The 25,748-nt window shown below is 39.6% G+C and overlaps 2 protein-coding genes across 2 annotated transcripts; both read left to right on the top strand.

Moving 5' to 3' along the window:
• Nucleotides 1-3,015: 3,015 nt before the first annotated feature.
• Nucleotides 3,016-8,151, top strand: LOC112167368 (CCR4-NOT transcription complex subunit 9). Its single transcript, XM_024304381.2, has 9 exons — nucleotides 3,016-3,398; nucleotides 5,062-5,133; nucleotides 5,368-5,457; nucleotides 5,608-5,650; nucleotides 5,820-5,926; nucleotides 6,660-6,755; nucleotides 6,911-7,101; nucleotides 7,193-7,262; nucleotides 7,745-8,151. The coding sequence occupies exons 1-9, from the start codon at nucleotides 3,252-3,254 to the stop codon at nucleotides 7,856-7,858; spliced, it is 930 nt and encodes a 309-aa protein (XP_024160149.1). The 5' UTR covers nucleotides 3,016-3,251; the 3' UTR covers nucleotides 7,859-8,151.
• Nucleotides 8,152-21,293: 13,142 nt separating this feature from the next.
• Nucleotides 21,294-24,061, top strand: LOC112168375 (ribonuclease 3-like protein 2). Its single transcript, XM_024305497.2, has 4 exons — nucleotides 21,294-21,968; nucleotides 22,084-22,239; nucleotides 22,364-22,740; nucleotides 23,320-24,061. The coding sequence occupies exons 1-4, from the start codon at nucleotides 21,579-21,581 to the stop codon at nucleotides 23,492-23,494; spliced, it is 1,098 nt and encodes a 365-aa protein (XP_024161265.1). The 5' UTR covers nucleotides 21,294-21,578; the 3' UTR covers nucleotides 23,495-24,061.
• The last annotated feature ends 1,687 nt before the right edge of the window (nucleotides 24,062-25,748 follow it).

Below are 25,748 nucleotides of genomic sequence, written 5' to 3' on the forward strand. Positions count from 1 at the left end.
TTATAGCTTTCAAATTTTCATCAGACACAAAGAACTCCTTCACCGCCCCCACAATATCATCCCCGACTAACTCCCAGAAAGTTTGGAAAAAACTAGGAGAGAACCCGTCTGGTCCTGGAGACTTAGAATGATGCATACTTTTGAGAGATGCATACACCTCCTCTTTTTCAAACTGTCTTGTTAATATGCTATTATCACTCTCTGAAATACACCACGTAACTCCCTCAAGAATGTTCCAGAAAGTTCCCGGTTGGGACGAAGAAAACAGCTCCTGAAAATATTGTAGCACAACCTCCCCAAATCTGTATCATTCGTACACCAAACCCCAGAGTAGTTAAACAAATCTGTATCATTCTTTCTCCTATTCTTTGCACGTTGGTAGAAGAACTTTGTGTTTAAATCCCCATCCTTCAACCAAAATATCTTTGCACGTTGTCTCCAAAAAACCAGCTCTTGATGTAGGAGGTCATTTAGTTTGGATTATAGTGTGACTCTATCAAACATCTAGTGGGGCCGAAAGGGATGAGTAAAAAAAAATTGAAAGTTGACTACTAATCTTTCTCTATTTCCTTCCATAAGCAACCAAAGTTTTCCTCAATCCAAGATTCCAAAGCAGCCCTAGTCTTCTTAATTCTGTTCCACAAAGTGTGGAAGGGCCCCGTAACACTATTCCAGCTTAACGTAACTACCTCCTTACACCTATCATCAAGAAGCCAACTTTCCTCAAATTTAAACCTCTTTTTCCTCCTTTTCTTGCACCTCTTCTTTTGTACCCGAACTTCAAGTAATATAGGGAGATGGTCAGATGTATAAGGATCCAAATGACAAACCCGTGAAGCTGGAAACAAATCCCTCCATCCAGGTGAACTCGTGAACCTATCTAACCGGACTTTCACCTCCACACCCCCTCTGATTCCCCTCCAAAGTAAACTTAGGGCCTACAAACTTTATCTCTCCCAACTCGCAAGAGGATAGCGCCTCCTTCATGTTATTCATCAACCTTACACACCGTAAAGCACCCCCGAACTTATCGGAACTCTCACATATTTCGTTGTAATCTCCACCAACTACCCAAGGCAAGTTCCCTGGTAGACTCAGGTGTCATAACAAATTCCGCGTACGGTTTCTCTCTGCTGCTTTGGGAAAACCATACAACCCCATAAACCTCCAACAACTAGGATCACCCACCTCTCCAACTACAACGTCAATATGGTTATCCGAATAAGATTGAAGTGAAACTCTGACATTAGCATTCCATAACAAGCTTAACCCCCCCGCTCGACTAACACCCTTCCCTCTTTTCTTTTTCACAAACCTACAATTCACTGACACCGCATTCTTCCACCCTAGTTGCCTCCCAACCACATCCATCTCCTCCGACATACATCTCGTTTCACTAAGAAAAATTATACTGGGAAGATTGAGGGAAATAATCCCTTTGAGCCCTGATACTGTCCAGGGGTTCCTAATCCCCTAGCAGTTCCAACATAACACATTCATTGTACGTGATGGGTCGGAGCCGGACCCATCACAGAGGAACGTTTAAGAGCACGTCCATTGCTCAAAACAGCTTTTGTCAAAGACTTTGGAACCCTCACAACACCCCTCTTCTTACTACCACCCAACGCAACACCAAATCTTTGGAACACAGTTGAGCATACGTTATGAAACATAGACAAAGAGATCTAGTGTAACCTGAGCCCGGGAAAAAACGTCGGCGATCAGGAACCCTAACTCTCATACGTCACACAGAGAGAGTGGGAGAGAGAAGGGACCAAGTATTTTTCTTTTAATATATTTAAGTACAACTTAGAAGCAACAAGTGTGATATAATTAGACTTTTGAGAATTTTTTCTTTTAATATTTTGTCAACCCACTAAAGTCGAATTCATTATTTTAATTTTTATGAAGTGGGGTTGGATTGTACTATATTGCTTGCTTACACATTTTGATATTAGCAAGTATTTCTAGTAGAGATGGAAAGTTGTAACCTTTAAAAAATTTTCTGACCCAAATTCTTTTTACCCTCTTGAAATACCCAATCGACCAAAATCATCCCTTCTTCCTCTCTAGACTTTCTCTGTTCTCCAGCAGTGTCTAAAATATGGGCTTTGATGCCCTTGCTGAGGACGACCTCAACCCCAATCATGGACATCAAATTTGTTGAACTTGGAGAGTAGATCAAAATTAGCGACGACTCCCCTCTATTTCTGTTTTTTCTTTCCTCAGTCCTCTTTCTTTCTAGTTTCTATGTCGTGGAGACTGAGTCGGTGCAAGAGAACAAAACAGAAGAGAAGGGAAAAACCAAAAACACACTATTCATAAGGAAATCACTGTTCATAGGAACAGTAGCATAGATGGAGTTTTAGAATAAACAATTTCTGCTAGAGATGGAAAGTTTTCTATGTTTTTTAAACTTGTTCAAAAGTGAGTCTATTACATTTATTTATTTTTTCTTGAAAGGAGCTGGGTTTCCTTCAAGCCTTAATTAATGAAACCATAATATACAAGGGGGAGGAGATATAAAATCTGAACTCCAGATTACAATAATATTAAGAAAACATCATACAATATTCTCAAAAAAAAAAAGAAAACATCATACAATAATACCCAAAATCTCTAATAAATCTATGTATTATAATATACACTAATTCGTAAAGAATGATCCAATAACTACTTCATTTACTTTAAAATAACAGTAACATATCGAAAGATAACTCTATTATAAAGAAATATCATTATAAATAATACAGTTTCCTACTATACTATATCGACGCAAGCGCATATTTATTAGGTTTTCTTTTTCCTGTTAGGGTGGTGGTTGTTTAACTAGCATCCAAGATAAATTAAATTTATTCAAAAGAAAAAAAAAGAATTACTCTCACCCAACCCAATGACACATAGAAAATTCGAAAGGACGACAAATGAAGAATTCTGTGAACCGTGAGATGGTCAAATTGTATAATAAAAATATAGCCATCCAACGGTTGAATTGCAGTACCGACCTCGGAAAACGCGGTCCTTTTTCGAAACTAGGCAAAAGCCATCAACCGCTCTCAGTGGCGCGTCGACGCACTTTCTCGTCGAACCCTTTTGTAGCGGAAACGAGGTGTCACAACCCAGCCATCGCCACGCGCGCGTCTAGTACGTGGCTCCACACAGTCCTATTCTTCTCCAAGTACGAAAAGGCTCTTTGAAGATTCTCCCTATTCATTCATTCAAACGGTGTGTGTGCCCTAAGCTCTTCCTGCATGTACGCACCGTTTGGAGGTCCGATTGGTTCCAAACCCGGTTCCGCCGGAGCCCCACCCGACCCGGAAATGGCGTCGGCGGAGCACTTGGTTCTCGAACTCAGCAACCCCGAGCTTCGTGAGAATGCTCTCCTCGAACTCTCCAAGGTATAACCTCCTTTGTCCACACAAGAAAATCGTTTTCCACATTGGATTGCTTCAAGTTAGGGTTTTGAGCTTTGAGGGTTTAATAGAGTGTAAATTAGGGTTTTTGGGAGTCATTTGGATTCTAATGAGTCTTAATTTTGTTGTGGAATCATGTATTTGCTTTTGGAGCTGATGGGTCTTCGATTTTGTTTCCCTCAAATTTAAATGTTAGCATTGTTACTATAGCAACATGCATGTAGAGCCGGGATTCCCAAATCAGAATCCTCTACTTGTATTTTGTTGGTATTTGTTTTTATGTTTGGTGATGTATTCATTAGCTAGCTTCTGTGATCTTTTTTGAGAAAGAACTCCTAATATGGTTATTGTAAAAGTGGAAAGCTGGAAGCTTTTTTGTGTTTTGGGGTATTTTGACATATAGCATTACAGTTGTAGCTAAGTATTCAATGTATTGGAGGTTAAGAAAGTGATTAATAGAGAACAGAGAAAAACATTGGGAAAATTACTGGGTTGCAGCTACTTAGAAGCTCGGAGGTTTAGGCTACCGTCCCTCTTCAAACTGAAACTGAGGAGAGCTACAGAGAGGCATCGAGTGGTATTAAACTACAGGTTTAAGGCTGGGAGGTAGTGTCCTTGCGGATGGAATGTTTTTTTTTGCTTTTTCTTTTTTCATCAGATGAAAGGGGCGGATGAAGGGTTTGTACAACTTTTTAATTTCAAAAAAATCTATTGGTAGACAAAACTGTTGTCTCATCAAGTGACTTGAATTTTTTTTTTAAATAGAAAGACAAACGGTGTGTTGTCTGAACTCTTTTGAAAGAAAATTAGAGCCTGAGGGAGGCTAAGCCCTCACTCTTTTTCACACTGCCTTTGTAACACCTTCTATCAGTACGCAAAACTGTTGTCGCATCTACTGACAGTTTTTTAATGAAAGATAAACGGTCCATTGTCTGAAGTCTTTTCAAAGAAAATTACAGCCTGAGAGAAGCAAAGCCCTCACTCTTTTTTGCACTGCCTCTGCAACACATTTTATGAAAGTGCTTGCCCTGTCCAATAAGGGATTGCCTTGAACGAAACTCGAATACTTCCCCGACAATGTTAAGTACAGCCATGCCATGCTTTGGGAACAGACAGATGATTATCATTTGATCCAGCTTTTCTTAATTGTTACTCTTTTTTAGGGGAAAATGAAAGTCTTCAGTATATATAAAAAGAAGTTATCTTCCCAGTACATATAGGAGCTAAAGCCGTTTTCTTTGTCTACCTTTTTTGTCAAAAAAAAATAAAATAAAATCTAATTCTGCCTTTTTTAACTTCGAATTGTAATAAGGCTATTGGAGTAATTTCATAGTGCAGGTAACTTCCCTCTAATTTATTTTCTCTCTTCCATTTCTCACATGCATGCACATGAGAAGTTTCTAGTGTTTTTATTTTTTTATTTTTTATTATTAGAACATTGTCTTATAGCTGTGCGATATAATTGCAAAATTGACATATCGCACAGGTGTGATAGACTTTGGGTAAATTTTAAGTTGTAACCGTTAATACTTTTTGTGCTGCAAGAAGACTTGTGTCTGTCATTGGTTGCAATTTGATTGTCATATGGATCCTCTTTACAGGTATCCCTAGTTAACCTTCTTTTTCCCATTTTGATTTCAATTTTCAGAAGAGAGAACTGTTTCAAGATTTGGCTCCATTGTTGTGGAATTCTTTCGGTACTGTTGCTGCTCTGTTGCAGGTAGGTTTGTAGTACCATATTAGGCTATGTGTGTTGCAATATACTTGTTTTACATCCCCAAGGTTGACATTTTGCATGTGCTTTAACCCTGTTTTCAATTATTTTCTTATGTGTCAAGCATGTGCATTTGCATCATCATGTAGGTTTCTCCTGCTTGAGAATCAGTATGAGTGAATCTTGTTTGTGTTGCTCCCTGATGATGGGTTCTCACTCTGTTTGTCTCTGTGTGTGCAGGAAATAGTTTCAATATACCCTGTTTTATCACCACCAAATCTAACTCCTGCACAATCAAATCGAGTTTGCAATGCTCTTGCTCTGCTCCAGGTCCACTGCTGTCACCTCTTCAATGAATACCCTTCTCATTATTATGGACTTGTATCATGAAGTACATGTTATCTTTCATACTATGGAATTTTGTCCTATATTTTACACGTGTTTACTATTTTCTACTTCATATTATTCTTTTTCTTGTAGTGTGTTGCTTCTCACCCAGACACAAGGATGTATTTCCTTAATGGTAAATAACCTTCATCTTTTATACATGCAAAGGGTTCAAATTTCTTTCCTAGTGTGATTGTATGTAGAAACACTATTTGTCAGGCAGTTCACTGAAGCTTCTATTCTTATGGTTTATTAGAACTCCAAGAGAGGATTCTTTCATCTGAGATATTGTCTTTCTTTGGCAGCTCATATACCTTTATATTTGTACCCTTTTCTTAATACTACAAGCAAGTCAAGACCTTTTGAGTACTTGAGGCTTACCAGCTTAGGTGTCATTGGCGCCTTGGTGAAGGTATGCTGTTCTTGTTGCCCAAACTGAACATATATTTGTATTTTTCTTTGATAATTGTGATATATGATGCATGTAATGTCGTTAATTGATGAGCTGATGTAGAAGTAACTTGATAGGCTGAATGGCACAGAATTTGAGACTCATATTTAATATAAGTCCAAACAGAAGAACCTAATGCATGCCTTGAGTAAATGCACTTCTGCTGTTTTTAATTGCATAGGTAGATCTAAGAATGAATCTATTTTAGTTTATTATCAAATCAAATAGAGGGGGTAAAACAGGTGGATAGAAAGACGACTGTTTCATCTATTTATTTAGGTTTTAGATCTCGAAGGGAAGGTTTTATTTACTATATCCATCAGTTAGTGAAAATTGTGGGTACCACACATTTCACTATAGTGAAGCTACCTAGTCAGAAATGCTTTCTAGTTCTTGTGAGTGAACATTGGAGTAAGAACATATATGATTCTGTAATGGATCTGTATGTGCCTTACATTGCATCCTTTTCCAAATTTTTGATCACTTATCACCATCTTGTAAGAGTTTCTTGCTTCATACACCATTATGGTGCCGCTCTTCCCCACACTTTTGTTACACATGTACATCTGATACCTGAAGAGGAGAATAGTGTTATTGTTACTTAGCTCATTATTAGTAGAGGCTTTTTCTTGAACATTAGTATTCTATTTCTTCTGAAAGAAAATGATGTTGGTTCCTTCCTCTTCTTTGCCAGGTTGATGATACAGAAGTGATTAGCTTCCTTCTCTCAACGGAAATAATTCCCCTATGCCTTCGCACTATGGAAATGGGCAGTGAGCTGTCAAAAACAGTTGAGTGTGCTCTTCTATCTTTTCACTTTTCATTCTTTCTGCTGTAAATTGATTTTTAAGATGTTGGTACAGCTTAATGCATACATGGGTGTTGCATTTGCCTGAGCAATGTAATAATATATATAATTACTGACAAAGGAATTTCTTCTGGCAGGTTGCCACATTTATTGTTCAAAAGATTTTGTTGGATGATGTGGGCTTGGATTATATTTGTACTACAGCTGAGCGGTTTTTTGCAGTAGGTCGAGTGTTGGGGAATATGGTTGCATCACTTGCTGATCAACATTCATCGCGTTTATTAAAACATATCATCCGTTGTTACCTTAGATTATCCGAAAACCCGAGGTTGCTTGATTGAAGAGTTTACATTTTTCTTTCCTGGAATCTCTTTTGTTAATGATCTTAATAGAGTTCTTCATGGTTTGTTATCATGCAGGGCTTGTGATGCTTTAAGAAGTTGTCTTCCTGATATTTTAAGAGATGCTACTTTCAGTGTCTGCCTTCGGGTAAGCACTTCTTCCATAAAATTAGAGACGTGAATAAAATTAGCTGCTTCATCTTCAGATGAGCCTTGTTGGTTTGCATATTCGTATTCCCAAGTCATCGTATATTTAACAAGTAACTGGAATGTATATTTATACATGTGTTCATAAATGCGGGTCTATTTTCTATTTCTTCTTTTCATGAACAAATGTATTTTGTGATATGTGGGAACAGTGTCCGACTTGGTTTTCAGTTTTTGAAGCTTTCTACTTCGTGTTTTCATATGCTTGCCTAACAATGACTCTTATCTTTTACTGAAGAATATATATGGTCTTCATTCTAGTTGTTGGATTTTACAAACAGCACTGGTCCTTTCTCTATTCCTGTTTTCATGGACCTGATGAAATGTACCATCTTCAGTTTCATGAACTCCTCGCTGTGTATATCGTCCTACTATTTTACTTGGGCCCCATTTTTTAAGTGTTGGTTCAAATTATGATTTCAGGAAGATCAAACTACAAGGAGATGGCTGCAGCAGTTGCTTCACAATGTTGGAGTTAGTCGGGTTCCTGGGCTTCAGGCTGGGGCAGGGTTTGATCATATGATGGTGAATCAATAGCATAAATAAATCAACTATGATTTTGGAGTGCCATCTGGTGCTTATGCATCAGAGAGGGCTGCTTAGATCTTGTTTATCTAGCTAAATGCTAATTGGCAAATTCTATCATTGTAAATTACAAAATGTTACTTCTGTAACTTGGGCTTGTAAGGTTTTTTCTGCCATGTATGACATTTCTGGAAGTGGGTTTGTTCCTAGAAGAAATCAGTCCTCACCATTCTAAAACTCTCATGTATTAACTTTTCAAATTGTTCAGTTTACTCAATAATCCATAAGGCCAAGTTACTCTGAAATCAATTCTATATTGCGCTTTTCAAAGCGTGCAAGCACTTTTGTGCGCTTCTGGTCCCAGTTTGTCACATAAAAAATGGTGTGTCGCTGTAAAAGATGACAGATTTTATTAAAAATCGAATCCCTAGCAAAACGTAGTGTGCCAGGAGGATTGAATCAACGTAATGAAATCCAGAATTGGATTCTCGCCGTACCAAGCATGAAAGAGCTGACTGGATGTGGGGGTGCGTTCCATGCCCTTTAGTTCTTCAGGATAGATGACAGGGAATCTAATCACCTGTGGCATTTCATCCTCGGCCTTGGAGATATGATAGAAGTGGGGAAGATAAGATGACAAGATTAGTGGGCCGAACATTAGTTAATTAGTTAATCTGCCGAATACGGATTTGGTTTTGATTTTCAATAATCAGTTAGATTATCGGATATGTTTTAGGGAATCATAAATTGAGAGGAATTTGTTGTGTATTCTCATTGATAATAGGGATTACAATGCATAGAATCTAAATCATACAAGGAAAGTAATCGTATATTGAATAGGAATCTAGATCCTTCTATGTAACCATATTACTACTAGGCCAAGTAACCTAGTGTTTGGGCCAAACACAAATTATGGTTTTACTTGAACACTCCCCCTTGTGTTGCCCAAACGCGGTTCTTCTCTCGTTGCCTCGCTAAAAACCTTGCAGAGTAACAAAAACTCAGTGGGACAAAAATAACATTGGTCGAAGGGGAAAAAGAGCACAACACACCATTCACGCTTCGAGACGAACATGTAGACATCTCCCCCTGATGTCTGCGCCTCCTCCTGATGACTACGATCATGGGAGTTCAGATAATTTTCGCAAGCCAATTCTTGCCACATGTTTCTCGAACGTGGATTTGGGCAATGATTTAGTAAACAAGTCTACCACATTGTCCTCAGATCGAATCTGGTTTACTTTGATCATGAGGAGTTTCTGTTGTTGCTGATTGTAGAAAAATTTGGGTGATATATGCTTGGTGTTGTCACCTTTGTTGTAGCCTTGCTTCATTTGTTCAATGCAAGCAGCATTATCCTCATAAATGCTTGTTGGCTCATTTGTGGTAGACTTTAGACCACAATTGCTTCGAACATGCGTAACTATGGATCGAAGCCATATACATTCACGAACTGCTTCGTGAAGAGCAATAATCTCTGCATGATTCGAAGAGGCAGCGACTAAGGTCTGCTTTGTAGACCTCCAAGATATCGCGGTCTTTCCTGTGGTGAAAACATAACCAGTTTGGAAGCGACCTTTGTGTAGGTCAGAGAGGTACCCAGCATCAGCAAAACCTTCCAAAACACTTATATCATTTTGGGATGGGGAGAGGGAACGCAATTCACCATGTATGGCGTCCCTGACACTTGATGGGTCCGAATCCATCGTCTCTCTGTAGGGATAGAACAAGCCCGTATCAATCATACCGCTTAGGTATCGAAAGTATCTTTAACACCAGTCCAATGGCGTCGTGTTGGCGCAGAGCTATATCTAGCTAACAAGTTAACAGCAAAAGAGATGTCCGGTCTTGTGCATTGTGCTAAGTACAATCATGCGCCTATTGCACTTAGGTAAGGCACTTCTGCCTCTAGCACTTCTTTGTCATCATCTTTTGGATGAAATGGATCCTTCTTTGGATCAAGACTACGGATGACCATTAGGGTGCTTGAAGGCTTAATCTTGTCAGTGTTGAAACGCCTAAGCATCTTCTGGGTATAAGCTGATTGATGAATCAGGATACCATCTCTACGGTGCTCAAGTTCTAAATCGAGGCAAAACCGTGTTTTCCCAAGATCTTTCAACTCAAACTCGGATTTCAAGTGTTTAGCGGTTTCCCTTAACTCTTTAAGGGTGCCAATTATGTTCATGTCATCGACACAAACCGCTACTATTGCAAATCCGGAACTTGTCCTTTTTATGAACACACATGGGCATAGTTCATTGTTGACATATCTCTTTCCAATCAAGTAGTTACTTAGACGGTTATACTACATCCATCCGGATTGTTTCAATCCATATACTGACCGTTTCAATCTTATAGCAAACGCGCTATGTGGTTTAAAGCCACTTGATTTGGGTAACATAAGTCCATCGGGAACTTTCATGTATATTTCTGTATCTAGATCCCCATATAGATACGCAGTAACCACATCCATAAGCTGCATGTTCAGTTTTTCGGAAACTACCAAACTGACAAGGTAGCGGAACGTTATGACGTCCATTACGGGAGAATAGGTCTCCTCGCAGTCGATTCCAGTGCGTTGTGAGAAGCCTTGGGCCACAAGGCGAGCTTTGTACCTTACAATCTCGTTTCTCTCATTACGCTTTCTAACGAATACCCATTTGTGACCAACTGGTTTGGTGTTGGGCGGTATTGGTACAATTTTGCCAAATACCTTTCTTCTCGCAAGAGAATCAAATTCTGCCTGGATCGCATCTTTCCATTTTGGCCAATCAGCTCTATGTTGGCATTCATCAATGGAGCGTGGTTCGATGTCATCAGTCTCAATAATCTCACGCACCACTGAATACGCGAATACATCATCAATGATGATGGAGCTTCTTTCCCACGTCCCATGTACACTAGTGTAATTCACAAAGATCTCTACGTTCTCAGGGATAGGTTCGGACATTGAGGCGTCCCCCAATGATGTCTCTTGGACATAACCATAATCCGGAACATTCTCATGGGACGGATTTTGAGTATCGATGATCAAAGGATTTTTTTGTGCCTCATTCGCTCTCTTTCTAGGGGTGAGAATCCTTCGAACCAATTGGTCTACCGAGCTTCCTTGCGGGACCTGCGGTCATAGATGCCACATCATTGCCATTCTAGGCAATGGCGCCATCTCCTGGTGTAATAGGTATGGCGTTATGTCCAGTATTCAGGACATCGATCCTTGCAGGCACGTTTGCAGCAGGTATGTGTGATCTCATCACTTTGGCAACATTAGAAAACGCATCAGGCAGAGTGTCTGCTACGTTCTGAAGCTTGATTATTCTTCGCACTTTAAGTTCGGACTAGGCGGTATGAGGATCAAGATGAGACAGTGGGGACAGACCACGACAATTCCTGTCGTTCTTGTTGAACTTCTGTGTTCTTATCTCCCCCTAATGATGGGAAAACAGTCTCATCAAAGTGACAATCTGCAAATCTAGCGGTAAAAGATCGACTATCAAGGGTTCAAGATAGCGGACAATAGTTGAAGATTCATAGCCATCATAGATGCCCATTAGTCGTTGTGGACCCATCTTCGTAAACTGTGGCGGCGTAATAGGCACATAAATGGCACACCAAAATATACGTAAGTGCGAGATATCAGGCTCGTACCTAGTCACTAGCTGTAACGCAAAATAAGATTGGGTTGCAATGGGTCGTAGACGAATTAGCGTTGCTGCATGCAATATGGCATATCCCCAAGTAGAAACAGGGCGATTGGTGCGCATAACCAATGTCCGTGCTATCATCTGTAGTCTTTTGATAGCGGCTTCTGCGAGACCATTTTGGATATGAACATGGGGAACTGGATGCAACTTTCTGGGATGCTTTACACGATTTGGCCCAATGTCCAGTTGATCCACATCGAAGACAAACATCATTATGGTCAGGCTCCCTTGATCGAGGCACCTTTGGGTCACTATTTGGATGACCATTGCTCTTGGTGGCGTTACCACAATGGTCGGAGGCTCCGCCTCTCTCTCTCTTCACACGTTGACCTCCACGGTTTAGTGCACGCCTCTCTTGGTGATTTTCTTCCTCTTTAGGGCGAGCATATAGACCAGAACATCCAGAATTGCCCCTACTCTTAGGGTTTCGCTCCTTGCGTCCTCCCTTGGGGGCGCGACTATAGTTAGACTCTGGAATAGACTTGGTTCCCACTAGTCTAGCATTATATTTCTTCACAAGGATATTGTTGCGCTTCTCAACTAACAAGTTCATTGTAAACGAGATGTCCGATCTTGTGCAGTTAGCTAAGTACAATAATGCGCCTATTGTACTCAAGCAAGACACTTCTGCCTCAAGCACATCTTCATTATCATCCTTCGAATGAAGAGGATCCTTTTCAGGATCAAGACTATGAACGATCAAGGGGGTGCTTGAAGGTTTGACCTTGTCAAATGCCTAATCATCTATCAACACGATGCTCAAGTTCCAAACCGAGACATAATCGTGTTCTCCCAAAATCCTTCATCTCAAACTCGGACTTCAAGTGTTCAGCGGTTTCCCTTAACTCTTTAAGGGCTTCTAATGAAGATCATGTCCAACATGAACCGCGATAGAATCCGAAACTTGTTATAGAAACGCGTGGGCATATCCCTTCCCAATCAAGTAGTCACTTTAGTGAGCGTTGCAATCTTATTGTAAACGCGCCTCGTGGTCTAGAGCCTCTTGACTTGGGTAAATAAAGTTCACTATGAACCTTCATGTATATTCCGTATCTAGATCCCCATAGAGATACGTAGTGACCACATTTGTAAGCTGCATGTTCAGTTATTCGGAAACTACCAAACTGACAAGGTAGTGGAGTGCAATGACATCCATTACGAGAGAATATGTCTCATCGTAGTCGATTCTAGGGCGTTTTGTGAGAAGCCTTGCGCCATAAGGCGAGATTGCCATCTCTTTTTCTCATCACTCTTTCTAACGAAGACCCATTAGTCAATAAGTTTTATGTCAGGAGGTGTTGGCATTACTGGCTCATAAAACCTTCATCTTCGTTAGAGAATCCATCTTAACCTGGATCGCATCTTTCCATTTAGGCCAAATTTCTCTACGTTGGCATTCATTCATCAACGGAGCGTGGTTCGATATCATTAGACTCAATAAAATCATGCGCAACGAAATGCGCAACTACATCATCAATTATGATGGAGTTTCTATTCCACGTCTCATGTACACTAGTGTGAGTTTCATAGAGCTCTATATTCTCAGGAATAGGTTTTGATGTTGAGGCGTCCCCCAACGATAACCATAACTTGGAAGATTCTCATGAGATGGATTTTGAGTGTCGATGATTCAAGGATTGGTTTGTGCCAATGTATCCTTCGAACCCACGGGCCTCCCATGCATCATAGCTGGGGCCATGGCCTATAACGCCAGAGTGCCACTCTCTTTGGCGTTGGCGCCATGCCTACCTCTATGTAGGGTGATGTTACGTCCTCTCGTAGGGACGTCCTTCCTTGCAGGCATGTTTGCAGCATATTTGTGGGATCTCGTCACTTTAATAGGGATCAAGATATGACATAGTGGGGACAGACCACGACAATTCCTGTCGTTCCTGATGAACATCTGTGTTCTTATCTCCCCCGAATGACGGGAAGACTGTTTCATCATAGTGACATCCGCAAGTCTAACGGTAAGGAGATCGCCTTGCAAGGGCATTAAGTGGCGGACGATTGTGGGAGTCTCAAATCCAACTGAGTTGCCCATTCGTCTGGAAGGACCTATCATAGTGCGCTGTGGCAGCGCAATGGGCACATAAATGGCTCACTCAAATGTGCGTAAGTACAAAATACTTGTACCCAGTCACTAGCTGTAACGCAGGGGGACATTGAGTGGTGGTAGGTCGTAGACGAATTAGCATAGCTGCATATGATATTGCATTACCTCAAGCGGATATAAGGAGAGTGGTAAGCATTACCAATGTCCAGACTATCATCGTAGTCATTTCCGCGAGACCAATTGGCTGTAGGGAACAAGATGTCCAATATCAGTCCCAATGCAATAACCATCGAAAGTCTTCGATGTAAACTCTCCAGCATAGTCAAATCCAATTGACGGAATATGATGATTTGGGGAGTGAGCCAGTTGTCATATGATATGTGCTAGGAGTGTAGCATAAGCAGCATTACAAGTGGAAAATGGCACGACACGTGACTAGCGTGTTTGCGTGTCAACCAACATCATGAGATATTTAAACGTCCGCAGGTTGGTTGAATTAGTCCATAGAATCCCCATGGATTTGATGTAAGAACAAAATGAGTATTTTCATATCCTTTGCGTAGGACGGTCTCAGTCCTAAGTTCCCGAAGGAACTGACTTTGCAAAATGAGCGAGAGGCTTTAGAAGCAACAAATGAGATTTTTGGTTGGGCCTGAGCAAAGGAACTCATCTATGTTCTCTACATGCGTTTTCACATGGAATCCGTTGGCTATTCATAGGGCAATTTGCCCTAAGAGCGTAGAAAAGCTCGTAATTAAAAAGGAGTCATAAAGAAGAGAACTCAACTTTTATTAATAAGCCAAACGGAATTACACCATCGTTTCTTTTAACCAAAGAAAATCTAATCCAATAAACTAGTGAATGCAAAACAATGGTAGTCGTCTAACTTCTTTTGGTAATTCCAATGTAAATGTGACTAGGTGAGTAGAGAGCTGTCGGTGGAGCAAAGCTTGCTTAAGTACCACTTATCTCAAAACCTTTCTAGACATCACTTTTACATTGAGTACGCCTACTTTGAAGAAAGACTAATATCATTGGCATCTGCTACAAAAGTAATATGGCAATGGCCTACATCTCTTGGAAAATAAAAAGACTTAATCAAAATCGCCAGTTTCTGGGTCTTGATCCTTGTAGTCTTCCACCCTTAGATCGAGATCTCCATCTTGATCTTCTTGTTCCATTTAATTTGCTTCCCTTGCTTCACGATACGTCTTGTATGCGTTTGCAACATTCTGGGGTGCTGTACATGCTTTGGCCCAATGTTCAGTTGATCCACATCGAAAACAAACATCATTATGGTCAGGCTCCCTTGATCGAGGCGCCATTTGGACGGCCAATGCTTTTGGTGGCGTTACCACCATGGTCGGAGGCTCCTCCTCTCTCTCTCTTCACACGTTGACCTCTACGGTTCCGTGCACGCCTCTCTTGGCGATTTCCTTCCTCTTTAGGGCGAATATATGGACCAGAATGTCCACAATTGTCCCTACTCTTAGGGTTTCTCTCCTTGCGTCCTCCATTGGGGGCGCGACTATAGTTAGACTCCGAAATAGACTTAGTTCCCACGGGTCTAGCATTATAGTTCTTCACAAGAATATTGTCGTGCTTTTCAGCTACGTTCATGGCGCCAATGAGCTCATGAAACCTTGTGATACGTCTTGCATTTACATCAATCCGATAATTCTTTGAAATCATCATTGCAGAGACGGGGAAGGTAGAGAGAGTCTTCTCGATCAACATCGTATTAGTTATGGCTTGGCCACAAAACTCCATCAGAGACTTGATACGAAGGGCTTTCGAGTTATAATCAAGCACAGACTTGAAATCACAAAAGCGGAGGCTATGCCATCGCACTTCTAAATCAGGAAGCAGGGAGTCACGAACGTTGCCAAATCGCTGCTCAAGTTCTACCCATAGCTTTCTTGGGTCTTCCTCATTGAGGTATTCATTTTGGAGCGCGTCATTCATGTGCCTTGTCATGAGAATTATGGCTTTAGCTTGTTTTGCTTCAAAAGGAGTAGCTTGCTCAATGGAGAGTACGTTCTGACTAGGCTCTTGGATGGTTTCCAGAAGCCCATCAGCCTTAAGATGTTGGCACACATCTCAGACCTACCTATAGTATCCTGCACCAGTTGTGTCCAGTGGAACAAAGTTCAACTTGTTCAGGTTACTCATCCTGAAAAACAACACAAGATTAGGGTTAGTTTCAAAGCGAAAAGGCTACCACAAAAAACTATTAAATTTCTGAGCGTAGTCGCTTCCAAGAAATTAGAGATTTTCTGAGCGTAATCGCTTCCAAGAAAATCCAGTTCCAAGAGGGGTTTTGGATTAGATCGAAACAATGATGTATGTGGTCGATCGTTTTCTTCTCAACAAACTCTAAGTTTGGAGGATTCTACAAGCTCCAAGCTTGGAATGAGCACGAACCCCCACAGTTTGACTTTTGGTCTCCCCTATGAAGAAGAAGAAGAAGGGGGGGGGGGGGGGGGGAGGTAGGAGAAGGGAGGTTGCAAGTCCCTGAGAAAAGAAGAAAAAGAATGAAAAACTTTAAAAACGGGAACTTTTAGAAAAACTTACCTTGAAAAGTTGCCGGAAATCTTGACCGGAAAAGTTGACGGAGGTGATCGAAAAAAGTTTACCTTAGGTCGCAGGAAAAGTGGCTGGAAATTGGTAGCCGGCAGTGGTGGCCGGAGCTAGGCTGGGCTGCTGTAGGGACTGTGTAGGCGCTGTGCAGGGGCGTGCGGAGGCTGGCAGGCAGGTGCTGCACAGGGGTCGGCAGATGCTCGGCAGGGGCTATGTAGGGGTCTCAGCAGGTGCGTGCAGGGCTGTCGACAGGACTCGGCAGGGCTACGCAGGGGTCTCGGCAAGTGTCGGCAGGGGCTATGCAGGGGTCTCGGTAGGTGCGTGCAGGGCTATCAACAGGACTCGGCAGGGGCCTGTGCAGGGCTGTCCGCGGATCTCGGCAGATGCAGGCACAAGGGTACGCAGGGCTCAGCAGCAACTTGGCAGATGCGCGGAGGGCAGGCTCAAGGTAGGCACAGGGTAGGGGCCGGTCCGATTTTTTCTGACGGCCTGTTCAGGTCGATTCTGGCCGATTTAGGTGGTTCCGCCGCCGGTTCTGGGCTCCTTGGGACTAGGGATTTGATATGTGGGGCGGTGGTTGCAGGATTTTGAAGGTTACGAAATTAGGGTTTTCAGGGTTAGGGCTTCGTGCTGATAACGTGTTTTAGGGAATCAGAAACTGAGAGGAATTTGCTGTGTATTCTCATTGATAATAGGGGTCTCTGTATATAGAGGATTATAATGTATATAATCTAAATCATACAAGGAAAGTAATAGTACATTGAATAGGAATCTAGATCCTTCTAATGTAACCCTATTACCACTAGGTCAAGTAACCTAGAGTTTGGGCCAAACACGAATTATGGTTTTACTTGAATAGGATCTGATTTTTTATTATATTTTTATTATTATTTTGAATTGGATTATTAGATCTGGTAGGGTTGAATATTATTCGTTGCTAAACGGATTCGGAAGATCAATGCACTCCAATCAGGTTAATTGACAAGTTTAATTAATATGATTTTAAATCATAAATGATGATTACAATCATTAATATGGGCGTCTTGAACATTAACCACAAGTTATAATTAACCTTAGAAGGTTAAAACAAAAAAAAACTAATGCAAAACAAATTATAAGTTGTCGGGTTCGAAGCAACGACGAGTGTTGGTTTGGTCGATCAATTGTTGGCCAGGTGAATTCTGGGTGGGAGTTGGTGTTCTTGGCTGAGTGTGCTCCAACACGTTTTGTTGTTTCTGCCACCTTGTCTGGTGCCAGTTTAGTATTTTTAGTTAAGTTTTTTAGTATGTTTGGAGTCGAGGCCTAGTTTGGTTTCAACAGTGCGTCAGTATAGATGTCCATTTTGACGTCTAAAGTGGGATAAGTTTCGGTTGAAGCTTTTATCTCCCATTCTCATTGTAATCTTCGTTTTTATTAATGAAGTTCTTATTTGATAAAAAAAAAAATTACAAAATTGAAGCTCACTTCTTGGAAATAGAAAAAAAAAGCGACTATGAGTTGGTGGAGACTATCCTGGTCCCAAAGACACTAACTCTGCTGGTCGCCAATGCACATAATTATGGTGCTCACAATATCGTAGTTCAAATGAGACTTAGTGAAACAATAGAGAATGACGTCCACCAATTTGTAAAGAATGAAAACTCACGACACCATTGTGATGACCTAATTTTTTTTTAATATTAAGAAAATAACATTATAAGGAAAATAAATTAGTTAATCAAATTTTTTTACACATATCCTTTCATCACCATTTGATATGTGCATAATGTTTAAATATTTTTCTGATTTTTGTATGTTAAATGTGATATGTATGTATGAAGTAGAGTGCTAGATTTATATGCATAATGCATTTATAAGTAAAAAGAGCAGCCCAATTTGTGGTCCAAAACCCGAGCCCAACTTTCTAGCCTCAAACCTCTTTAGAATCTCACAAGTGTGGGGATGAGCCTTCTAGTTAGGCTGGATTTCAAATCCTGTTTCAAAAAAATAAAATAAAATAAAATAAAAATAAAACTCTTTAGAATCTCTTCTACAACAAAAGAAGATCAAACCGACCTCCCAAACTCAAACCATCGTCATTTCTTTTCATCGTCTACCTCATCCTTTTGATTCCCTTCAATCTGAAAACCCAAACTTACCGCCTTAGACGAGCACAATATTCATAGCTAGCAGCATACACAAGTAGGAGGTGTTTCTTGGAAGTTAAGCTTCAAGGTTGATGATCCCCCAAGGCTATGAAGCAGGAGCAATGTTCTAAAAATCGGCCTAGGCAGCGCCGAGGCGCTAGGCGGTAAGGAACCGATCGGATTTTGGCTTAGGCGTTGGGCTACTAGGCGCCCGCCTAGGCGGGCTGGGCGGTGCCACTTGGGCTGTGCTAGGCGGGACTAGGCGGTTCTAGGCAGGGACTAGGCGGTGCTAGGCAGCCCTAAACCCTAATTTATTCTATATTTTGACTATTTTTATATTCATAATTAATTTTTAGACTTTAAATATATTTATTTATATTATTATAGGTCATAAAAATAATTTAACAATTAAAAAAAAAAAACCACCTAGTCCCCGCCTAGGCCCTTAGGCGCTAATCCCCAAGTCACCGCCCGACTAGCGTCTAGCGTTTTTAAGAACCTTGAGCAGGAGGTGAAAACCTAGATTGCAGGAGGTGGCAAGCCTAGTATAGATGGGTCAGAATTTCATAGCTGTATTATCTAATTTTATTTCCTTTATACCTATCTAGATTTAATTGTCACTTATTTCCTTGACATTATAAATAGGCGGATCGTTTTGCATCCTCTTGATATTCTCGAGTTTGTTGATACTTGAGAGAGAGAGAGAGAGAGAGAGAGAGAGAGAGAGAGAGAGAGAGAGAGAGAGAGAGAGAGAGAGAGAGAGAGAGAGAGAGAGAGAATTGATATCTTAGAAGTTAAAGAGAAAGACTCAAGGTGTGATTCTTTTTTATGATTTGATTATTTCTTTGTTTAGTTATGCAAATTAGTTATTGATTATCTTTCTTGTTTTTTAAAGTCTAGAAGTCGTTATAAGGACTTGAGATTTTGAAAGAGAATTCATTTTGTTAGAAAAACTTATAGTAGACTTAAAGATTAAGAGTAATGTTAGGTAAACATTTTTTTTGAGTACCACATCCATCTCACCTTATATGACAGGTAATATAACACAAAGCCTAATATCTGGTGGGATGCATAAGTGTCATGGGAATGCTCCACCCTAAGTGTTAGAAGCCAGGTGAAACATTCAACGGTAATAATTGACATTTGACATTTCTTTAGGTATATATACTTTTAGATCTTATTGGCTTTCACGTGATCGGGTTTTCTGTCAAATTTGCCAAATCCATTGTAACCTATCAATTTTATATTTAATGAATGAGACTTCAGAGTTGAATTGGCTAAACTAAAGTTTTCCTGGATTTTCTCAACGGTAAAAGGTCAGATACCGTGCGGACGATTTTCCTATATATTTTTCTTGGTTAAGAGCATTTTTAGCAATTCTAGCCATTTTTGAGTCAAATTTTAGGTAAAGTAGCTAAAAAGTCATTTTAGCTAGCCACTTTAGAATTACATCTGCATCAATGCTCTCTATTTTAGCTAGTTTTGAATTTATATTATTTTTAAATGAATAATAAATAGTTTAAATCTATTTATAAATTACATAAAATAACTTAGAATGAATGTTTTAAATTATAGAGAGCCTCATCATGCTCTCTATATTTAGGAGCGAGATAGCTAAAAGTTATAATAGAGAGCCACTTAGGAGTCTAGTGCAGCTGCTAAAATAGATAAAAAGCTAAACATGCTCTCCAAAATAGTTAAGGAGCCACAATAGAGAGGCTGCTAAAAATGGTCTAAGGAAAAAAAAATGAAATACGAGAGAGAAAGAATTAATATTCTCCATCTATGAACTCAAGATGAAACTCAAGTTATGGAATATGTAGATCATGACGAGAGAAACAATGTTCATACTTGGATCAGTGCTAAAGATGACCAAAATTATTGAAAAATGGCTAGAGAACCATGAGCTTTTGAGGCTCCATCTGTTGTCATCCATCTTCAGATGGACGAAATGAGAATGGGTAAACTAGTGCCGGCAAGAGGAACACAATTGCATCGGTCCGCCATTTGAAAGGTGGTCGGAGCCAGATCTTCGATAACGAAGATCTGGCCTGAAAACGATCCTAATAGCATATAGATGGGGTAAGTAGCTTTACGCTTTGCCAACGATAGCATTTCAATTCGCTGATAGTAGCTTTCTGATTCGAGGTAGCAACTTTTTGAAATTTTGTGAATGACAATAGTTTTTTCAGAGAGGGTAATAATTTTTCTGGAGAATGACAATAGTTTTTCTAAAGAATGATAATACATTTTTAGAGAACGTCAGCAGCTTTTCGATTCAAACAGGAAAAAAAGAAGAAGTACAAAGCATAGGGGCCAACCGGTAACTGCCAAGAAAGAGAAAACATGCTTTTAGTACTGATCACCCAACTCTCAAAGCAAAGGAATCCGGGACCAAAAAGAACATCACAAACCAAAAATGGGAGTGTTTAAGGATATATAAAATGTGTATGACCCAAACATTTGTAACTTGTTTAAGTTGTAATAGGGTAGATATCTACTTTCATTCAATGTAAGATTACGTTTCCTCGTAGAATACAAATTTTGTATCCTGTAATCCTCTATATAAAGTGGCTCCGATTATTAATGGAATACACAATTCATTCTTCCAATTCAGTTTATCTTTTTTTATTTTTATTTTTATTTTTTTATTATTAAAATAATCCTTAGTCCACCACACTCTTACATATAAGTATATAACCGTGAGAATCGAACCTATGATCTTTACAATGTGGGAATTATAACTTACCAATAAGTCACAGCTCACCGACAGATGGGAATACTTACCACTATACTACAACAACTTGATAAAAAAAGCCAATTCTGTTTACCTTAAACAGTGACATATTTAACTAAAAAAAAAAATTCAAATAGGAAAAGAAAAACGGACGAAGCATAGGGGCCAATCGGCAACTGCCAAGAAAGAGAAAACATGCTTTTAGTACTGATCACCCAACTCAAAGCAAAGGAATCCGGGACCAAAAAGAACATCACGAACCAGAAAGGCGGGCAACGAAGACCATGCTTCATATCTTGATATGATAAAAAAACGAATGAAATGCAGATGTTGGCTATATTACTTCTTTCACTCCCCATTTTCCTTTTGTTAACCAAAAAAAATATTCTCCCACCTTCCCACTCTCTCTTGTAGTAGTTCCATATATACTACAAATGCATATGTGTAGTAGTTCCAAAGCACAAACCTTAGTCTTCTCAGATTCATAATCTTCAAACTCATAAAACCCACCAGTTTTCTTTTCAACATGAACCCTTACTTGAACATGAAAATCTTCACCCAAACACCACGCGACCTCCACGCACCACCACCACCCTCGCCGGAAATGAAACAAGCCGTGGCAGCCGTGGAGATGATCGTAAGCTACGCATTCAAGAACAAGAGGCTTCTAGAGGAGGCTCTCACCCACCCCTCCCATTCCGACGCTGTGTCGTATCAGCGGCTCGAGTTCGTCGGCGATGCCGTTCTTAGCCTCGCTGTAAGCAACTACCTTTTTCTTGCTTACCCTAGAATTGACCAAGGCAACCTCTCTATGCTACGCTCCGCTAACGTCAGTACCGAGAAGCTCGCACGTGTTTCCGTACGACACGGGCTTTTTCGCTTCCTTCGCCACTCTGCACCTGTTCTCGATGATAAGGTCAATCCTGTAATTTGATCTGTATTCCAAGCAATCTGCCTGTGTATTTGAATTTAGTTTTTTTTTTAAATTTTTTTAGGAAGGATCAAAGTGTTAAACAGATGTCATTGTTCAGGTTAGGGAGTTTACTGAAGTTGTCAGTGGAGAAGAAGAGATGCCACTTGTATATAGAGGGTCTGTAAAAGCCCCAAAAGTTCTTGCAGATATTGTGGAGTCTGTTGCTGCTGCTATTTATGTTGATTTGAATTTCGATCTGGAAAAACTTTGGATGGTATGTACTTGAGCTTCTTTAACTTGATATAAGAAGTTTAAGAAATTAAGTTGATAAGTTTCGAAGTGTTTTGGACATTAACCTATTAGTTCTAGTTATTGCTGTTTTGCCTGTACATTTGCAGATCTTTAGGCATGTTTTGGAGCCTATAGTGACGCTCGAAGACTTGCAGCAACAACCTCAACCCGTGACAAAGTTGTTTGAGGTTTGCCAAAAGCATGGGAAGCATGTCGACATTAAGTATTGGAGGGATGAGACGAAAAGCATTGCGAGTGTGTATGTTGATGGCAAGTTTGTTGCCTCGGGTTCTTCTGAACAGAAAGAAGTTGCCAAGGTCAATGCTGCTGAGATAGCTCTATATAAGTTGTCGAAATTGATGCGCATAGATGATGTGTCGATTGAAGTTATTGCTGGAATTGATGGGTCATTTCATATTGAAGGAGCAAAACATAAGTTGCATGAGCTATGTGGAAAGAAGAAGTGGCCTAAACCAATCTACAAGTATGAATTTTTATTTTTGATGAATGTAATTTTGTTATATGCTTTCTACTTTGTTTTGTTCTTTCTCCTGTTATTATTTGCGAACTTCATAAAACACTAATATTGCTTAGTCGTGAACATATGTGGTGTAGCACTGTAGCTAATGCACATTAGATTTTGTTGGTTGTTAAAGAGGGTTGGAGTAAACACAGGGGACTAGTAGATTGGTGGCTGGAGTATTGTTCTTATATGGTTTCAAAAAAGCAGAGTGCCATTGCTGATACTTTTTTTCTTCATAAGCTGAAGATATTCTGTTTGATGTTTCTTCCTTTTGCTTTCTTTGTGACCTCATTCATGGTTCAACTCATCTGTGTCTTCAATTCATTCCTGGTTCCATTCCTCTGCCTCTTATAGGCCTGTTGATATTCTAGGAATGAAAAAAAGGTCTTTCCAGTTCGTGTTTTGGTTGGAGTAGTGTAATTCTACCGTGTACTTGACTACTTGGATTGGATCTGTTTCACCAACCTGCTTAAATCTTCCTGCTTTGCTTTGGTTATGTAAAGACCTTTAAACAAATCCTTGTCTATTTTTCTATTGTAGCATCAACCAAGACAAAGGTTCTTCACATGAGAAGAAGTTTGTATCGACAGTTCAAATTGCAACTATTGATGGTGTGCTTTGTATGACGGGAGATGAAATGTCGAGAGTAAAGGATGCAGAGAATTCTGCAGCATCTTTAATGATCCGTGCTTTGCAAGAGTCTGATTATGTATGAGACACCCATGTGGATGAAACATAACCATTTCCTATAGTTCATTGCTCTTTAGACTGTAAATTACATCTAAAGTTAAGTCTTACAGTTCAAACCCATCTTACCGTAACAACCCTTGAGCTCTACTCACCACGGCCATCTCCTAAATTGGTGTTTCGTTTCCAGTGATGGCTGTGGCACACACAGATTGAGAGGAGTTGAGGTGAAAAAATGGTGAACTGATGGGGTCAATCGTATACACAAGGCTAGTGCTCTTACTTGATCTGTGACAGACAAACAATCTTACGAGAACAACTATGGATTGTGGTGGGAAATTGTTGTGTTTCATGTATGAGTGCTTAGGTTTTGGGCGTGTAAGTTTGTAACATTTGGTTTCTGCTTCTGTTTTAGAGATAGTGTGGACATATTTGACATGTTTGCATGATAGTTCCGATATTTATGAAATCTTGTATCGAATTAGTATCGTTTTCTTCTATGTATTAGGTTCTTTAGCTGAAAATGGAAATCGAAAATGGCCATTGAATAACAACAACGGGTTGATTATGCCTGGAATTCTTCTTTGCACCAACGGTGTAAATGACCTAGCACTTATTAGATGATCTCAGCCGTTGATATTTATAGTCACATTTTTTTTAATGACTAGAGAGTATTTAATGTGATCTAACCGCTTATTTATGTTTGTGCAAGTGCACATCAGTGCCATGCCTAAGTCCTTTCAAGCAATTTAGACTAGCAATATATGTTCTACATCCAAGCACATTATGTATAGCAATGTCTCCTCAAGTGTTACCCTAATCGAAATAAAATGTGTAGCGAAGCTGAATTAATAATCTAGGCAACTTCATTCATTCCAAGATTTATGTGTTCTCAATTGGTTTTTACCGTTATGTTTTTAGGGTGAGATTTTGATTTTAGTGGGGAAATAGGGGATGAAGTTTAGCACAAAGTATGTGGTTCCAAAAAAGGTTGGTGGGGTTGAGTGTACAGAAGAAAGGGGTTTGGTTATGTGGGCATAGTTGTGAAGTAGTGTAGAATTTATTTTATTAACAGAAAATGAGAGCATATTTTCCTCTTAAACAATATAGTTGACAAAGAAATTACAGGACTACTTTTTAAATCTCTAATCTAAAATTTTCATTGCTCTTTTCTATTCTCTTTCTTAGATCCGCCGCTTTCTCATATAGTCATTTTCTGGGCATTTTGTCTCTCTCATTTCTGACTAGTGACTTTTTTGGTCTATCATATTTTATCGGCTATTGTTACTCTCACAATGTAAATCTTAATCATTGGAAATAAAATTTTTATTTTCAACAGCACATAATTAAAATTGAAAGACTGAATAATTATAAAATTCAAAGATTGGGTATATACAAATATTTGCTTGGTTCATTTAGTAAAACCGTAACGTATGCATCTAAATGAAAAAAAAAAAAACCAAAAACAATAACAATAAAGAAATAATACCACCGTTGAGCTGTGACCTGTTGGTAAGTTATAAATTCAACATTGTAAATGTCATGAGTTTGATTCTTATTGACATATGTAAGGGTGGCGTAGGTTAAGAAATATTTTTTTAAAAATAATAATAAATAAATAAATAATACCCAATAAGAAGGATATGTATAAAAAAAAAAAAAAAAAAACTCAGAAACAAAAATGTCCAAAGGAGATTCAAACTTGGGCAATATGTAAAAGGCCACACAGGGCACTAACCGCTGAACCAAGGCTGTGTTTGGTTCCCAGAATTAGAGCCTTGGGAAAAGAAATTCATTCCTTTCCAGTGTCTTTCTAGTGTTTGGGATTGCAAAGGAAGGGAAAATGATTCCCAAAGGAAAGGAAATTGAGGGGGAAAATGCTTCCCGCCCACCCACCCCAGGATCCACTTTCCATCCCTATTAAATGACTAAACTATCCCCGCTGCCCCTTGTTATTTGCCAGTTTGATCCACAATACCATCTAGAGTTCTGTGTCAAGCGTGTGTTTTCATGACTTTGAGTCCTTTCCAAACGCTATGTCAAATAGCACGAAGAACTGAAGCACACACTACCAAAATTCATTGTTATCATCTTCCTCGCACAGCAGCTTCCAAGATTAATCTTGTTATCATCTTCCCATCTTCCTTCTGTAGCAGCTTCCAGGTATATATATACATATACAATATGCATTGTGCGTTTGTTCATTTGTGGTTTTGGTTTTGATTTCATTTGTGATTTGATCTGTGGTTTTGGTTTTGATTTCATTTGTGATTGGATCTATG

This window comes from Rosa chinensis, chromosome 5 (genome assembly GCF_002994745.2).
Source record: "Rosa chinensis cultivar Old Blush chromosome 5, RchiOBHm-V2, whole genome shotgun sequence".
NCBI classification, from domain to species: domain Eukaryota; kingdom Viridiplantae; phylum Streptophyta; class Magnoliopsida; order Rosales; family Rosaceae; genus Rosa; species Rosa chinensis.

Excerpts from the sequence above, each read along its gene's own strand:
- LOC112167368 (XM_024304381.2), top strand. The coding sequence starts at position 3,252 with ATGTACGCACCGTTTGGAGGTCCGATTGGTTCCAAACCCGGTTCCGCC. Across the intron at positions 5,134-5,367 it reads CTGTTGCTGCTCTGTTGCAG|GAAATAGTTTCAATATACCC; the intron begins GTAGGTTTGTAG and ends CTGTGTGTGCAG. Across the intron at positions 5,927-6,659 it reads TCATTGGCGCCTTGGTGAAG|GTTGATGATACAGAAGTGAT; the intron begins GTATGCTGTTCT and ends CTTCTTTGCCAG.
- LOC112168375 (XM_024305497.2), top strand. The coding sequence starts at position 21,579 with ATGAACCCTTACTTGAACATGAAAATCTTCACCCAAACACCACGCGAC. Across the intron at positions 22,240-22,363 it reads ATCTGGAAAAACTTTGGATG|ATCTTTAGGCATGTTTTGGA; the intron begins GTATGTACTTGA and ends GTACATTTGCAG. Across the intron at positions 22,741-23,319 it reads TGGCCTAAACCAATCTACAA|CATCAACCAAGACAAAGGTT; the intron begins GTATGAATTTTT and ends TTTCTATTGTAG.